General features: G+C 39.8%; 1 protein-coding gene across 5 annotated transcripts in view; it reads left to right on the forward strand.

The window, feature by feature from the left end:
• The window catches only part of GREB1L (GREB1 like retinoic acid receptor coactivator), a 127,558-nt gene that overhangs the window by 97,512 nt on the left and 12,376 nt on the right, over nt 1-17,670 (forward strand). For all 5 annotated transcript variants that reach the window (XM_079301241.1, XM_079301243.1, XM_079301245.1 and 2 more), the window contains 11 exons: nt 411-545; nt 2,177-2,374; nt 3,183-3,363; nt 4,751-4,943; nt 6,329-6,462; nt 8,328-8,667; nt 11,613-11,728; nt 12,067-12,311; nt 13,358-13,920; nt 14,382-14,484; nt 17,397-17,552. In XM_079301241.1, the coding sequence (XP_079157367.1) occupies nt 411-545; nt 2,177-2,374; nt 3,183-3,363; nt 4,751-4,943; nt 6,329-6,462; nt 8,328-8,667; nt 11,613-11,728; nt 12,067-12,311; nt 13,358-13,920; nt 14,382-14,484; nt 17,397-17,552 (2,364 nt within the window). The remainder of the gene's footprint in view (nt 1-410; nt 546-2,176; nt 2,375-3,182; nt 3,364-4,750; nt 4,944-6,328; nt 6,463-8,327; nt 8,668-11,612; nt 11,729-12,066; nt 12,312-13,357; nt 13,921-14,381; nt 14,485-17,396; nt 17,553-17,670) is intronic.

Here is a 17,670-nt window from a genome sequence, read left to right on the forward strand (position 1 = left end):
ACCCTCTGGCAAAGCATTTTTAACACTGTCTCAGCTATTGAATGTAATGGCACGGCATGTAATGCACCCATTAGTACACAAGTGTTTTCTAGTTTGCACTTCTAGCAAGATTTTAGAGGTTATCTTATAGTGTGTGTTTCTTTGTAGTCATCAGATGTCAAGATGTCACCAGTAGCTGCAAAGCCACAGCCACTGACATCATACAACCATGTTTTGGTTTTTTTTTTTTTAATTAATCCAATTGGTAAACCAGTGGATAAAGAAGTATTCTCCCACCCTCTCTTCCCTGTATCCCCAATCCCAAATGCAGATTTTATATCAGCTATGTGGGAACCTGGGTGTGTGTAATGCTCAGTGTTGTTTCTCTGAAATGGTTTCCAGATAATTTGGTGTTGCTAATTCTGATCTAGGTGATGATTTGGACAAGCTGCTGGAGAAGATGCTGCAGCAGCGAGGGGAAAGTGTCATCATTCCTTTTAATGGAGATGTTAGTGAGTGTGTGTCATCTCAGGAGGCAATTGCCATGGTTTCTACACAAGAACCAGGTAATTTTTTTTACATTCAAGATATGAAATAAGTGAGTAGCTTGTTAAACATCAAAATGGATACACTCAGGAGAATCTGAGGGCACGTTTGCAGTGTGCCAATCTTAGAATACTAATACTGCCAGCTAAATGTAGCAATACATCAGTTGCTCAGATGGAAAATCTCTCTAATATCCTTCAGCAAATTTTTTCCCCTCATGCTTTTGTATTCTCTAAGCTAAAACATGTTATCATCTGTTAGGCATCAGGCAGAGTAGAGAAGATGTTTCTCTTTAACACTGGCAGAGTGGATTCATCTCATCTTTTTGGACGGGGAAAGGAATGTAACCTTGAGTTTAAGGCAGAGGGGAATTGTGTTCTCCTGATCTCCTCAGGTGTCCTCCTGCCTGGTAATATGCATTAGAGACTTGTGCTCTGAGGCTTAAAATTTTAGGGAATGTATTTTAAGGTCTTGGATTGAAAGTGCTAGGCAAGTGTGATCTGTAATTTGTTGATCAAAGATGTGTCTTGTTCAGCATAATGTGATAAGATGCTTAAGTGCAAAAGGTAAGCTAGGATTTCCTCTCTAAAATTGCTAATTCTCAGAATTATTTAGCTATTCAGAGTTCTAAACATACTTTCATTTTCATATCACAATAATGGAAAAAGATACACTGAGCTGTTGTGAGCACTGAGATTCTTTTTTCTTCTTATTGTGTACTTTTTAAAAAAATCTTTGTATTTTATCAAACCATTGTTCTGTGTTTATTTTTCTTTAACATATGGCTGTGCAGTGGTTGAAGCTATTGAGAAACTGCCTGATAAAAAGAAATAAAGAAGTAAATCCCCCTAGGCAGTGAGAGGGACACAGCAGATTTACTGAAATAAGGTATATTTGAACAGGAGATAAGCACATGTGCTCACACACACGAGAAAACATGTCCCTGTGTAAAATTAGCACAGTAGAAGTGGCATGAACAGAAACTGTACTACCATCATAGGATTTAATCTGGTAATCTGCAAATTGAAAATACTCGGTTAATGAAACATGTGTTGTTGGACATAGAATTTATCTAATGGAAATGCTGAAATGGAGCATGCTTTTTATTTTGAGGAAACATGAGTGCTCTGATCAGTTTCTCAGTTCTCTACATTTAGTATGATATTGACATTTATTGAGTCCAAATAAATCTGAGTGTCAGGAGGACATTGGAGCTTTCTACCTCTCTCCTTCTCTCTGCCTTTTATTATAGGTACACCTGCACATCTTTATGTATATCTATGTATGTGCAAGCATATTATATATGTGTTGGTTCATTTAACAGAATGCATTTCACTGTTTTGGCATTGAGGTTTCCTTGGGTGGCACTGTTAGAAATCCTTGAAACACTTAGGGCATTTAATAAAATGGGGAGTGCAGTACTTGAGGTCTTCTGACATGTTACCACATTTTGATCAAAGAAAGAAAGTTGGCATTTGTGATCTGCACCAAACTCTCCAGAGTGTTGAGATTTATTCTGGTGAGTGATTTTATTTTTTTCTTGATAATAGAGGGTAGGCTGTTTGGAGACTCATGTTTTGCTTGGGGGGGTGGGAAAGTAAACATGCTTCTTGTTGTGTTTTGTTTTCTTTTTCAAACAAACACACTCTAGATTTGGATGTTGATACCTTCCAAATTTACCAGCCACAGCTCACAGTTGCCAGAAAGCTCTTGTCCCAGGTTTGTGCTATAGCAGACAGTGGCAATCAGAGCCTGGATCTGGGCCACTTCAGCAAGGTGGATTTCATCGTTATCGTGCCCCGCTCGGAGGTCCTGGTGCAGCAAACCCTTCAGAGGATCCGACAGTCAGGTAACAGGAGGGGAGGGGAAACAGGCTGATAAACCCACTCTGTGATCTTACTGCATCATTACTGGTGTAAGGGGAAAAGTAAGTTGCTCCAATATATCTTTTGTCCTCATAGTTTGCGTTTTATTTTACTTTAAAAGAAAATATTACAAAATCATTAAGACCCTGGAAAATACCTAATTAACCCATATTTCAGAGTAGTTTGTTCCTTCTTTAATTCAAATTACATTCAAGGTCATGTACATTGCACCATGCCTAACTTATGAATATGACAGCACTGTATCTTTACAAGGATTAGTTGCATTGACACAAACATTGAAGCAGAGCATAGAAAGTATGATATGATGTGAAATTATATGATATGATGCAATACAATATGGCATGATATGATACGATAGTAGGGAGAATCAATTTTATATAAATTAATGATATTTGCAAGAGAAAGGTCAGGGTAACTTTTTGTGACTCCAACAATACTATTAGCTTAATATAGGCAAGTTTGGCCTAGGATCATGGAGCATAGCCAACTGAGTGCTGCTTTGGAAATCTTTGTGGAGGCCTGGAGGATTTTTTCCTCCCATTTTTTGATAATGTAAGAAGTTTTTGAAAGGCCTTCAGACACTTTTTGGAGGAAATCCAGAAGCCAAGGAGCAGATATTTGGCCTCCACTGTGAGAGAAATCACATTTGGATAGTCATCTTCTTACTGGGACCTATCAGTGGTTTGGTGGAAAAGTGGCAACTTCCTGTTGACCCTTCATTTTTTATGCACTCAGAGGAAAAGGGCTTTGTTGTATCCTTCTTTTTGACAGGTGTGCTTGTGGACTTGGGCCTAGAAGATAATGGAACAGCTTATCAGAGAGCTGAGAAATACGTGGTTCGGCTGGACAATGAGATTCAAGCCAAATTTGAAGTTTTCATGAGGCGAGTGAAGCAGAACCCCTACACGCTCTTTGTGCTGGTTCATGACAATGCCCACGTGGATTTAACAAGGTAGCTGCTTCAGTCTGCTGCAGGAAAACCGTCCTCTCCATTTCCCTTAGGTTTTTCAAAAGACTTGCCATCTTCGACACCCATTGCTTCCTCTAGGCATTTTGTGCCTTGTAATTGGAAATAATCTCATTTGATTGCCCATGGTATTTGTTATTTAATTCTGATTCAGCTGGAGATAGGTGAGACTAGTTTCAGATTATTGGATTTTTAACAGTACTCTTTTAAGAGTTATGTGCTATGATGCTGAAATCAAAGGGAAAATGCTGGATTTTGCAAATTTTTTTGTTCTTCTTGTCTTTTTTTCCTATTCCTCTTCTTTTTCTAACCTTACTCAAACCCAAATGTCTCCGATATTCACAAGCTGGCCTTGCTTTAATTCATGTTTTTATCCTTGATAACAGTGTTGTTTGTGATATGAGAAAGCTTGCAGACATTTAACTGTATCATAAGGGATGACATAGCTTCTGTAAGAAAAGGATTAAAAAAACAATTATATTGGATTTGGCTTTAGGTCTAAACACAACGTGTACACACATGCAAAAATTCACACCAAATCACAACTTCCTCTTGAAAGAAGAAAGAAATAAGTGAAGCTGATTATTCTGTTCTTGTTCCATGAGTAAACTAAGGAGAATAATGTGGTTTGAGCATGATGTATAAGGTTGTGGGATTCATTTCAGTGTCAGAAAGAATGAAAAGTGTCCCTGTCCATGGCAAGGAGATTTGAACTAGATGGTATTTAAGGTCCCTTCCAATCCAAACCTTTCTATGCTTCTAAAATAAGAAAAATACTCTCCTTGAAGGACAACTGAAAATAAACAGAAGTGACATTATTTCTACCTGGTCTTCCCCATCACATTTTTTTGTTCTATCCTTGCTATACCTTGAATTTGGAATTTCTGAATATATAATGGAAGTAAAGGCAATTTCAGGAGCTCAGAACAGCAGTAGATTTTCAGGCTCCCCAGCCTTTCAGAAATTTGTTATTTCAAACTGGAAAAGCCACTGAATTTCATAAAATTACTGCTATATCCTATTCCCACAGCTCAGGGAAAAGTGTTTATTAATGAAAGGGATTTTATCAGCTTTGGCTTATTTTTTGTTTCCTCTGTGTGATTTTTTTTTTTTTTTAATTGTCACACTAATCCACCTTCTCACTGTCAACAGACTTTGATCCTTTATTTGTTTGTTGTTTTCCCTTGTTTTCCTGCGTTTACCCACAGAGAACAGTCAAACATTTTTTGAAGTCTTCCACGTTTCCAGAGAGATTTTTTTGAGCTGTGGCTCTCTGTGTCACGATCATTTAGAGATTTTTCTGTAGGAAGAGAGTAATCCATTAAATTTCAGGATGTCAGTAAGGCAGTTCTTTGCATTCTTTTTTCTGCAGTGCCATTTCAAGTTCCTTGTCACATGGTGAGCCTAATCATGGTCTGGCTGATAGAGTTATTAATTGCAGGGAGGTGCTTGAAGCATTCAACCTCCTTGTTCTTCAGGTCAGCTCTTTCCCTTATGCCCTGCAAACGCAGCAGTCCAGGATCAGCTCTAGCAATGAGGTACATTGGATACAATCTGACACCGTGGTAAGTATTTAAGTCTTAATTTTAAATGTGAATTTTAATGTGGAATTTACACCCAACACTATCTAGAAAATGTGTGTGTTAGGAGGGAGCTCTTTCTCTGCTGGAGTTTATTCTCTCAGATTCTAGATGATGGTAGAGGTAGCACCTGATATTTAGGAGCAGGAATTACACAGTTTTCTTTATCCAGTCATGTAAGATGAGAAACCACTTTCTGTGCTCTGGTCAGACAAAGCTATGTGGACATGCCATAAAGCTCCAGAGCTGGCATTCCCTTTTCAAGCAGTCTGACTCAAGCAGCCTGTAAGTTTTATGTCACATAGCCTGTCAAGTCTATTCATTACTTTCCTAGTCCTAATTAAAGCTGTGTGCTAGGTTGACAAGTTTTGGTGCAGAAGGTGCTGTCATTGTGCAGAGGAAAAATCTTACTGGATATCCTGCACTATTAACTTTTTTCATCATTTCATCCAGCTGATTCTGAGGCTGTTTCAGATAAACCTGCTAAAAATAGCATTTTCTCCTATTAGCTGTTTGAGGTATTTGTATCAGATTTGACTTCACTGTGCTGAGTGGACCATGAATTTCTGCAAAGTGTCTTAAAGTGTGATCTGTAAAAAGTATTTAATGTAAACTGACAGAGTGAATGAATATTGTGTTTGCTTTTTGGTTGATTGTTAATATAAACCACATGGTGACCTTCTGTAAAATGGTCTAGAATTTTTTTGTTTCCCAAAAGTAAAAAAAATTTACTTTCAGTCTTCTGATTAAAAAAATAACCCACAAAAAAGGGGGAGACTGTAGGTAATTAATTACATTCCTAGATATTACTGCTGATATAAATGCACTGGAGAACATGCTGTGCTTCCATGAAAGGCTCACAAAATTTGAAACACAAATATTCTGCCTTTCTGACAGCTGTCTTCAGATTTACATTCCAACAAAAAAAATTTAATTTGTGGTTTCCATTAGAAAAGCATGTAGACTCTGACAATCAAGAACAATTTTGGAAACTGATAATCCTTCTCGTTTCAGGTTCTACTCTAAATAGAAATGAGATGACAGTAGATATAAAACCAGAGATAGGGAGTCAGAGAATAATTAGCAGGATTCTAGAGACCCCTCAGTCACAGGAAGGAGATATACTGAAAAATTTACAAGGACCTACACCTGTTTTTCCTAGCTGTTAGCAAATAATAAGTTAAGTAAAAAATAAGTTACATTTTATTGTATTCGTTGAAACAAATAAATTGCATCAATTAGGGAGAAGGAATAAAAATAAAGGATTTTTTGGTTAGGAAAGTGCTTTCCACTTATTTTTTAAAATTACACAAGAAATAAAAATTTGTTCCAGAATACCTTATATTTTTTTCTGTTTGTGTATGAAATAGGATGATGCAGCAAGTGAAGAAAAGCTATACTTTGGTTTGAATGAATACAGCAAATCCCTCCAGTGGGGAGTCACAAGTCCCCTTTTGAGATGTGATGAAACCTTTGAAAAAATGGTCAACACACTTTTAGAAAGGTAAATAATAAAATGGGAGCTTGGGATTCTGCCCAGTTGGGATCTTAGATGCATCTTTATGAGCCCCATTATGGGGGATGAAGACGTGATGACCTTTGATGTTGATCTTGGAAAATGTGAAGTATGTGCAATTTTATTTTTATAACAAATTTAGTGCAGTTGAAGAAGGGATTCATTTGTTTTCATTTGTTTTTAGAAGAGATTGGGCCCATTCAGCAGCAATCTGTGCTCAGCTGTGCTTCTCTCTTCTTCTGGCTCAGCCCCCACTGAGCTCAGAAGGTATCAGGGGTTTCATACCTCACCATTTCTGGTGTCTGTCTTGGTAGTGGTGAGGGACATTGCTTCAAAAACATCGTTTTTTTAATTCCAGTCGTTGGCCATGGTTTTGGTTCCTGCAGCTCAGGGGCTGTTATTACCCTGCAGCTGCCTGAAAAAGCTACTTTCATGGCACATATCCAAGATACAATTAAATGTTCCCATTTCAGGAATTAAGAGAATACTGTCATTTCCAGCAATCTGGAATTAATCAGCTGTGCACATCAGCAGGACAGATCCCTTATAGCATTTCAAATAATAGGTCTCATGATTTCATATTTACTAGAACAGGATTGGTCTGTGTTCAGTACTGTGTTTTATGTTTTAATTAGGTCAATATAATAGTTGTAAATGCACTTGCATTTATTAAGTGAAATTCAATATCAAATGTGTTAAATTACCAACATTAACAATTAAGTATATCATTAATACTTAATATTTATTATTATCTACAAATAGGCAATAATAATTTGGTCCTTAGGTTTCTCCTATCAATTTAGGCTCTGTTTTCAAGAAACTGGGCTTTTCTGCCTGGGCAGATGAACCATTAAAGCTTACAAGATGAAAACATTGCAGACATTTTTGTATTGTAACAAAAGCTCCATTTGTTTTAGCAGCTGAAGTGCAGTGGGTACTGTTATGAAGAGTAAAAAGTATTTTTAAAAGTTACTGGTTTAATGATTGGGTTATGGTATCCAGAACAAACTACTGTATCTACTGGCTAAACACAAACCCCAAACTTTCTTTAAATGGGTATCATATTGCCTATTAGGTTGCTCAAAAAAGAGACCAGAGAAATTTGTAACTTGTAGTTATTTTAGTTATTTGGACTGATATGGCATAAGACCAGCACTCAAGGCATAATAGTGTAGTGTTTTTTTTGTATTATGGTGGAGAGTGAGCTCATGGGAAATGTCTAGAAATTGAGTAGGGTGTTTTTGCTTGAGCAGGTTTTAATTTTACTTCTCTTAAAATTCTGCTTCATATTTGTTGCCACTGCCTGTAGCTGTAATGAAAGCAAAGATTTTGGCTATGTAAGTTAAATGGCAAAATGGAAATTCAGGTTTGACTCAGAGCCAGCAATTCCTATTGGGATTAGCAATTCCTCAGAGCCAGCAATCCAAATTTCTGGTGAGAGGTTGAGAGAGGTGAAATTACGAAGTACTTCTCCCACAAATCACTTGAAGCCACAATGTTCTTCAAGTTTGTAGAAGAAAAAGCTTGTGGAAAGCAAAGCAATTATAAACGCGTGCTCTTGGAATGAATTGGATCTGAGGTGTTCCTTGTCTCCACGAGGTCAAAGATCTTTAGCTGAAATTTGGACAAGATGAGGGTAAGAGAAGTTTATAATTCCTGTTACTTGAGCTCAGGACTTGGGCCAAATGCAGAGAATTTTTGTTCAAAATTTCTATCTATGAAAATGGAAGACTGAGAGCACTTCTGGAAAAAGCCAGGCATTTATTACAATGCAGTGCTGCATTTTGGCTGATTTTCAGACAGTGATTTTTTAATTTTTGCACGTGCTAATGCAGAGCTGTGTCTCCCCCAAGGTACCCCCGGCTGCACAGCATGGTGATCCGCTGCTACCTGCTCATCCAGCAGTATTCCCAAGCCCTGATGGCCCTCACCACCATGGCCTCTCTGAGGGACCACAGCACGCCCGAAACACTCAGCATCATGGACGACCTGATCACGTCTCCGGGGAAGGACAAGAAGGGCTGTGGCCACATGCTGGTGATTCGGGTGCCGTCGGTGCAGCTGGCCATGCTGGCCAAGGAGAGGCTGCAGGAAGTGAGGGACAAGCTGGGGCTGCAGTATCGCTTTGAGATCCTCCTTGGGAACCCTGCCTCCGAGCTCACTGTGGCCAAACACTTCGTGACACGGCTCAAGGTTGGCAGAACTCAATGTTTGTCTGTTTGTTGTGTTTGTGTGCAGTCATCTGGCTGTTGTAGTTGCTCTGTGTTTATATTCCCACGTGTTTATAGGTTAATTATTCTATAGGGAACAGGCAGGTGTGCTATATCTGTCGCTGTAAATGCGTTTCTGTACTTTGAGCATAAAAGATAGAGCAAACCTGAATTGTTACTGGGCCATGAAGTCAAATGTCAGCTGTTATTTCACTTCTTAAAGTTGAATAACAGCATGCATCAGATAGGGTTCATCTCTAAAAGCAGAGCTCAGATCTCTGTAGGCAAACTAACTGTTTCCACCACCTTATCTGTCTGTCTAGTGTATCTGTTGTCTGCTCTGTTCATCCATCTTCTGCCCTTCTGATAACTGGTAAAGTATGCTGTTGGTCACAGATTTCTTTCCTCAACCCCCTGCATGCTGAAAGCTTGAAGAGGTTACATGTATATATGCCCAGCATATCTGCAGCAGCCTAAAATTTTGCATGGATTTACAAGAGCATGGTTCATGTAGCCAAACTCACTTCATGAATTGACCTCACTACATAAAACAAAGGGGAGATGGGTTGCCTGCCTTTCAGCCTGAAAGTAATAATGGTTATCATTCCTGATCCTTGCTCTAAGTCTCACGGAGAGATTAATTTTGTGCTTCTACTATGAGTTATACAGTGTATTCCAAACCACAGAGAAGAGGAATAAATTTTGTGAGCCTGTCTGAAAGAGCTTGCCTACAGCCAAAAGCAGATAAAATGTCCTTTAAAGAAGCCATTACTGCTGCTTCTCAAACTTTATCTGCAGCAGGATAGGGAAGAAAGTAGTCATAAATGAGACAGTGACATGTGAAATAATAGCTCTGTACTGGTGGGTTTTTTGGATAGGCATTAATTCCATCCTTAAATCATTGTGGATTGAGTCCTGTGAAGGATTCTTAATAGTGCTTTGCCATAATGAGTTGCAGCCCTTAAACAATGCTGATGCAGCCTGTGAGGCCTTGACTGTGGAGCTGTTGCAGCTGGATATCAATGTACACATTGGTCTGGAATAGAGAAATTTTATCAGGTAGAGAGTGGAAAACCTTCTAAATAATTCTTCTTATTCCTCTCTCCAAAACATAAGATGTGTTTTTTGGACTAAACAAAGCTGTAGGATTCTGGATTTGTTTCTTTTCTTGCAGTTTACTAGAAGAAAAGCCCTCAAATCTGAGCCATGCATATGAAGGGAGTGAGGAGAGGAATTCAGTTGCCCAAATATAAGCCTGTAGTGGTTTTTTCCAGGTGGGCTGTCCCAGTAGTATTTCAGAATAATAAAGGTCACCCATGAACCTGATGCTTCATTACCATACCTGCTAGTCTGGTGCCTAGGATAACACAAGATTTCTGACACGGTGTGAGCCTATGTTTGGGGAACTGATTCATTCCCGTTATAAAATTAATCAGCCTAGGTTATTGCAGATGTTTTGATTTAGTCTCCATGCTGCTGGACATTTGTTCTGACATTAGGTGGAGCAGTGAAACAGAAGGACTAGAGCCAGTGGAGAGCTTTCACTAAAAACATCCCAGCCCTTTTTTTGATGTGTGTATGGGGAGACAGCAATATGAGGCTGCTGAGTGCTTGAAATGTGGTACCACCAATAAATACTCTCCAGGGTAGGATGAGACCTCATCATGACCATTTTCAGACACCTTGTAGGTGTCAGTGAACCCAGCTGAAAAGTGTGATTTAACTTAGCCTCTCTCAGAGGGATTAGCAGGGTGTGTGATGCCACGGCAGGGCAGGGAGGCTGGGCAGCTGTCTCTGCAGGGCTGGTGGCTGCATTGTTCCCTCTCTGTCAGACCAGCCTGCTGGCCAGCCAGACCAGCCTGACAGGTCATTCCTCTCCATCAGGGAGCCAGAGGTACAGAATGAAGCAAGAGATGGAAGACAAGTTAAATAATTATCTCACTGACCAGGGATGCTGTCATGACAAACCATTTAAGTGTAACAAGAATCAGACTTTTTGGGAGACATTGAGAAGTGAGGAGCCCTGAGGGTTGTACCTCTCTGACCTTCCTGAGAAAGATGGCAAAGAAATACATCTTCTGGATGCAAGTTTACAGCTCAATGCCCCAGGCAGTCATTCTTTGTAGGTCCTTATGCTAGTGAAAAGAAAATCAAGGAAAATCAAAAGAAAAACTGTCTTCCCCTATTTCACTTTCTGGTCATGCACTTCAACAGAAACTTTGGTCACTGGAGAGGCAGGGGAACACACAGCTGGACTAACCTTGATGAGCCAGAAATTCTCTCTGCTGCCAAGGCTGCTTTACCAAGTCATTAGAAACTGCTTGGTAATTGGAGAAATAATTTTTTTCAGTAAGGTCTGCTGAGCCAAGGGAAATGAAGGGTGTAAGGGCATGGGACTGATGCTGCCAACCTTTCCAGTGCTAAGGGAAAATTATGTATTTTTGTGTTTTCAGGCCTTGGTAGACTGTAGGTAATGAGTTCCTTTGCAGGGAAATTACTTCCAGGGAAAGGTGAAATGTGTTTCTGTCACATAATCTTTCACTACATAAAACAGTTAAACAAGGTTCATTGGCCCATTTTCATACTCCACTTTAAAGTCTTAATTTAGCTTTACATTATAGTATCTTTTATCTGTGCCAAATTGATGCATCAACTTTTTTCTCTGACAGAACACACTAATACCACACCAGGTGAACATTTCCAGCACTGAATAACATATGCTATAAACCATTTTCTTTGCATTTAATGCTTGGCTAACAGTTGGCTACCAGAAAACAAATGCATGTCTTCACCCACGTTCTCCATCCTCTTGGCTGTTGAGTAAGCAAGCCCTATACGCAGAGCAAAAGTGGAAATGATGAAAAAAGGAAACAGCTGCAGATGTAGAAGATGTTGTTTAGGTGTGACTGGAATGTTGTCTGTTCACAGGCTTGGAGGGGCAATGAGCAGGATGACTGGATTCCTCGCACCTATCAGGACCTGGAAGGTCTACCTTGCATTGTTATTCTCACTGGCAAAGACCCTCTGGGAGAGACTTTCCCCAGGTGCTGTTACTACTCTTTCAATATGATTGCTCTCTAATATGTTCAGATAAATTTGGTTTGGTACCATCTAGCTGTCTTTTCATAAAAGAAGTGTATTTTTTGTAGACTTCATTTAGGAACCATTTAAAGGTTTGGAAAGTACAGTTTGTGAGAAGTCACACTCCTCTACTGTGTGGGTCAGTGTGCACAAGGAGCACAACTTATGTGCTGAGTGTTTTAAAATTATTTTATATGTACAGCTAATAAAATTGTCCATGAATATTAAGTAAGCAATTAAAGCTGGGGAGTGTTATTCAAAGAGAAAACAAAACTTTTTTTATTCGTGTTGGCTTTCCCAGGTCGTTGAAATACTGTGACCTTCGACTAATTGACTCCAGCTACCTAACTCGTACTGCATTGGAGCAAGAAGTCGGCCTGGCATGCTGCTATGTCTCCAAGGAGGCAATTCGAGGGCCCATTGTGGCTCTTGACCTCAGTGAAAAGGAGCAGGAGAAGGCAAATGGCAGCGAGAATGACTCTGATGAGCTGCTGATAGACTTGGACCGGCCCCAGAGCAACAGCAGTGCTGTCACTGGAACCTCAGGTCAGTTATTCTGCTGTTGGCCTGAAAAACAAATCTTTATTCCTTTGTCATTGGGATTTGGATGCAAACAATTTTTTTTTTTTTTTTTTTTAGAATTTGAGATGTTTTCTCACATGTGGGTTGCTTAGCTGGATCCAGCTGCAGGCTAGACAATGGAATATTAGTTGCAGATTCTTCATATAGTGAGCAATTTTCCTGTCTACTGCTAAAAGGAGATGGTGTTTCAGTGGGAGGAGTGGTATGCCATAGCTAAGCATACCTTGTGATTTTGATTTTTAAACTTTTATTTCACATTTGTTGCTAGCTTTGTTCAGTGGATCCTGAAAAGATCTTAAAAAATCAGAGCAAAAAGGGCTAGTATGAAATTCTAGAAATAGAAAATGCTCTGTAACTCTGGGAGTACCTATGGGTGAGGATGGATATCTGCCTCCTTACCAAGATTAACAGAATGGTTGGGTGTTGTCCTACCTCTTCAGGCATCACCTCCAACCAAGCCTTCCCTTCTTTGCATTCTGCATACACTTCTGGTTCCTTCCCTTTCTTTCCCTATGAGTCTGAGGTATTAAGACAGCTGAACTGGGTCTTTGCTATGCATCAGGTCTTCCCATAAATTAACTAAACCTGAAAGGTAGGGAGGAGGGAATATATCCCAGTTCATGTCCAGGTTGCAGTGAAATAAATGCTCAGTTTTTCATAGAAAGGAAGATGCAGTTGATCTGTATATACAGTGGTTATTTAAACCTGACTTCCAGAACGTTGTACCATCAAATTCCAAATCCTAGATGGGAAATGATAGCTAGCATATAGAGATTAGGATTGAACACTTGGAGTCTGAACATTGTTGCAGCAGGGCATCTGCCTCTCCAGCCAAAGGGACAGACACATGTAAATGGTTTCTTTATGCATGGTGAAACACTGACCTAAGCCACAGCAGCATTCCTTGAACAAAAGTACTTGTATGTTATGATTTTTGCATAGATCAAATGAATTCATGGTTTTCTTATGTCAGTCAGTAACTTTTCCTGGCCTGCTTTTTGCTTTCCCAGGTTCCCTGGCTGACAATGGTGTGAGCTCCTCGAGTGCTGCAGACAAGTCTCAAAAGCAGGCACCATCCCTTAACTTCCAGGCTGTGGCACACAGCTCGGTAGATGAGGGAGCTTACTCCAGTTTTACAGCCAGGGACAGCCTGAAACAAGAATGTGACTCACTGGGTACCCAGATGGCCAGCAGCACCACCCCCAAGCTCTCCTCTGTGTCTTCAGTGTCCCAGACCCTCCAGTGGCCAGCCCAGTCAGCCAAGGACAGCAGAGCCGTCCGAGCGGCGCTGCCGCGCATCGTCATCCTCTCCAAAGCTGCCTACTGCCTCCTGAGCTCGCAGAAAAACGGGAGCTTGCCTTCCTCCTCTTCCCTCCTGCCTCACGCTGACGTGTCCTGGCTGAGCTCCCTGAGGCCCCTGCTTCACAAGGACATGAGCAGTGAGGAGCAGTCTCTGTACTACAGGCAGTGGACGGCAGCCCGGCAGCACCATGCGGATTTCAGCAATCAGGCTGAGGCGTCTGCCACCAGGACTTTTCACCCCAGGAGGCTGCTTCTGACAGGACCTCCACAAGTAACAGCACTGTTCCCTCCTCCTGCCTTTTTAGCAGTCTGAGGGGGCCAAGTTTGCAGTGATGTGTTTTGAGGTCAAAAATCAAAGTCAAATTTTAAGGATAAGTCCATGCTGAAAGTGGCAAGGAGAGGAAGGGTGGTACTTTATGTCGTGTTTTAGCCTAAATGAAACACACATGGGTGGCACTGGGCATAACATTGCTGTGAGCACATCAGGAGAGAAGCAATTATCACTGCTGATCTCCTTGCATACAAAAGTGACACAGGCTGTGGCCAGTTTGTGCTCAGAGACCATTTAGTAAAAGTGTTTTCAGTATAGTGGGCAATATTACATCTTGCAGTTTTTTCGGGCAGAGCTGAACACAGAGCTTTGGTATAAGCCCAGAGGCATTTATCCAAAATTTACCTTTCCACTGTAGTAGTTTGAGTTGGCATTTAGACTTTTTTCCATCTCTGGCTCAGGTTGGAAAGACTGGTTCATACTTGCAGTTCCTAAGGATTCTCTTCCGCATGCTGATCCGGTTGCTGGAAGTAGATGTGTATGATGAAGAAGAGATTAATACCAGTAAGTATTTAGTAGGTATTTTTAAGATGTATCATGAAGAGCCTATGTTGTACATTATTCAGCAAGGAAGCTTTTAGGCTCACTGAAAGACTATGAATTACACCTACTACATGTCCTCTCCATTGTTGTGTAGTTAGACTTTAGGTTTCTGCATGTTTTTCAGCATAGATTGATAAAAAAGTAAACTTTATAATGGGCTTGTCTGAAAACTATTAAATGTATTTTGGGTTGACACATTTGTGTAGCACTCCCATTAAAGTGAGCACAAATCTGTAAATGGGCAACATCTGCCCATGTTATCTCTCCTTGCAGGTTTTTAGGTGCTGGCTGCTTTTAAGCAGACAGGGTGCTTAAGAATATTTTGTTCCTGGTTGAAACCTAACTATTTTAATACTGAAAATACATTTTCAGTAAGATTGTCTCCTGTCTGCAGTTTGCAGGTTTTATGCTGAGGATAAAGAGGAGCAGGATCCTCCTTGGATTTGTGCTCATTTGTCAGATCTCACACATCCATTAACTGCCATGGCAGGACTTTGCTGTGAGAAGAGCAAAACCTTTTAAAAATTAGTCCTGTTCTTGGTGTTCTGGTACATAACACTCCATGACCATTAGACTGGCATCCTGAAAATGCAGTTGTTGTCAAACCTCTGAATAGACTAATTTCTATTTCTGTTCATATAGTGCTATTAAATGAAAACAAAACAAAAAAAAAAGAGAGAGAGAAAATATTTTCCTTTTTTTGGAGCTTTGAGGGAAGTTATTCCCTCATTATTTGAACTAAAGTACCTCAAAAACTTAGGCTGAGATATCAAAATGTGAGAGATGTTCTGCATCATGCTGACTGGCCTGTCGGGATCAATGTGTCACACCCCTGCCAGGAATGCATGGAACTCTAGCAGAAGAGCAATTTGGGTTTGGTTGAGGTTTTTGGTTGTGGCTTTTTTGCTCCCACTACTTCTGTTGGAATGCTTCTCCAGAGCCCTCATGTTCCCATTATTTTAAATACTACTTTATTCTTCACCCCAAACATATTTCAGTGACATTTATACACATTTTCTTTAAGACCAAAAAAAAAAAAAGTAATTTAAATTAAAGTACTTTTTCTCTTCTTTGAGGTTTGTTTCTTTGGAGTGGTCAGGCAGCTATCTTACCTCCTCTTCAGCATTCATCTAGGTAGTCTGGATCTTCTTACAGGATTCTCACAAATGAGGGGCTCTTTATTCTCCTTATCAGTTTGGTACTCTGGCCTACACATCTATTTTCAATTTATCCTTCTAAGCATGGGTGAGCAGAACTGAATGTTTAACCAACCCAGCCTACAACAGCTCATGTATTTCCCTGCCCCCACTGAAAGCCCCGTGACTGATGAAACCTGTGATTGCACTGATCTTTTCCATTCTCCCTTTTCACTGCCATTGATGCTTAGCTTATACTCCAAGGTTTCTCAGCAACTCTGTTATTTCCAGCAAGGTGCCCCCAGACTGCTGTAGAAATGCTTGTTATTAATCCTTGAATGTACATATGACTCACATTTTTTCTGTTAAATATCACCAAATTTCTGTTGTTACAGTTATTGAAGGCATTGAATTCTTTCCAGCTGATCTTTGATTCTTTCTCCATATTGACAATGACTCTCAGGAGTGTGCCACTAGCAAACTTAAGCTAATTTTTTGTTTAAGCTGGTGATGTTAGGCAGAATGTTAAACAGTGTGCACATCTGCTGGCCTTTTAACTTCATTGGTAATCTCACCTGCCTTAATGCTTACAATGTTACATGCTGCCATCTTTTATTTAGTCAACTCTTTCAATTTACAGACCATTCCCTCTCTCAATTTTTTCCAGCTGTATTAATAACTTGTCCTATAGTATCATACCAAATACTTGAGTCCAGAAGGATAAGATTAATTGCATTTCCTTTGTTTAAAGAAGGTATTTCATAGCCATATAATGAAAATAACACAGGATTTCTTTATTCAACCTACTTGCATTTTATCGTATCTTTCATTTAATTCAACATCTTTAATTACTTCCTTCACCCTCTCCAAATTTTGAATATTATCCAGGTCAAAGTAATGGACTCAGAGCTCTGTAGATTACTGTCTCCTATTGCATCAGGACAGGATGATCATGTGCTCATCTGTAGACCCAACCTTCATTTCACCTGAATTCACTTTTCTAAAATCAGTAACCTCAGTTACACACCTACTTTCATGTGTTCTTCCATTTCATTTTGATCTGATTTGACTCATATTCAAGCTGCATTCCAAAGTTGTTTTCTTTGGCCAGTGTTTTCTACCATTCCCTTGCTTAAACTTGATTTTCTACTTTAGGCTTATCTCTGTTGAATCAATGCAGAAAAGTTTTGTTTGATCCTTGCTGGCCACATCCCATTCTTTAAAAGGAGCCTGTCTTCTACTGCCTTTATCATGTACCACCAGCAACTAGTATATATATGTGTATATATATATATATATATATATATAGCCTCTCTTTCCTTGCTTTCATCCTTCTGCCCCTTTGGATACTTTTGCTTCTCATTTACCCAGTGCTCTTCATTCCATCACAGAGAAGCTTGAAACAACTACAGGTGTGCCTTCTGCACAAATAGGACCATTCATCTGAGCATTTTATCCTCAAACCAGAGTGAATTATACCTCAGCAGCATGATGAGGAGCAGTGCAGAAAGATACCTAGGAGGCTCCTTCCCCTGCACAGTTTCTAGGGAATTGTCATTTCTTTGAAATGGCTTTGTGTGGATTGTAATTTCACTGGTAATATTTATGATGTTCAAAAGATGTTGCTCTGTATGTGCATGCCTGTGTGAGTTCCAGTCCGACTGTAAAGCAGCAACCATCACATAAACATATTTTGGTGGGTGTCTGATTCTGCTTACCTGGAGTGTGTTGTTGCAGATCATACAGAAAACAGCGAAATTACTCAGTCTAGCAATGACCACTGGCCAGACATTGAGATCTTCAGCAAAGTATCTTTTGACTTGAGTGTACATGACCCTAAGTACAGAAATATAAGTCCTGTATACACAGAACAACTCTCAAGAGTGAAACAAGGTAAGTAAAATGTAGACTTTTGGGAATACTTTCCTACAGAGACTCAGTGTTTATTGGTTCATTTGAACACAAGTTCACAATAACCTTTAATCTACAAAATTAAATGGGAAAAAAACAA

Source organism: Erithacus rubecula (assembly GCF_903797595.1).
Source record: "Erithacus rubecula genome assembly, chromosome: 3".
NCBI lineage: Eukaryota > Metazoa > Chordata > Aves > Passeriformes > Muscicapidae > Erithacus > Erithacus rubecula.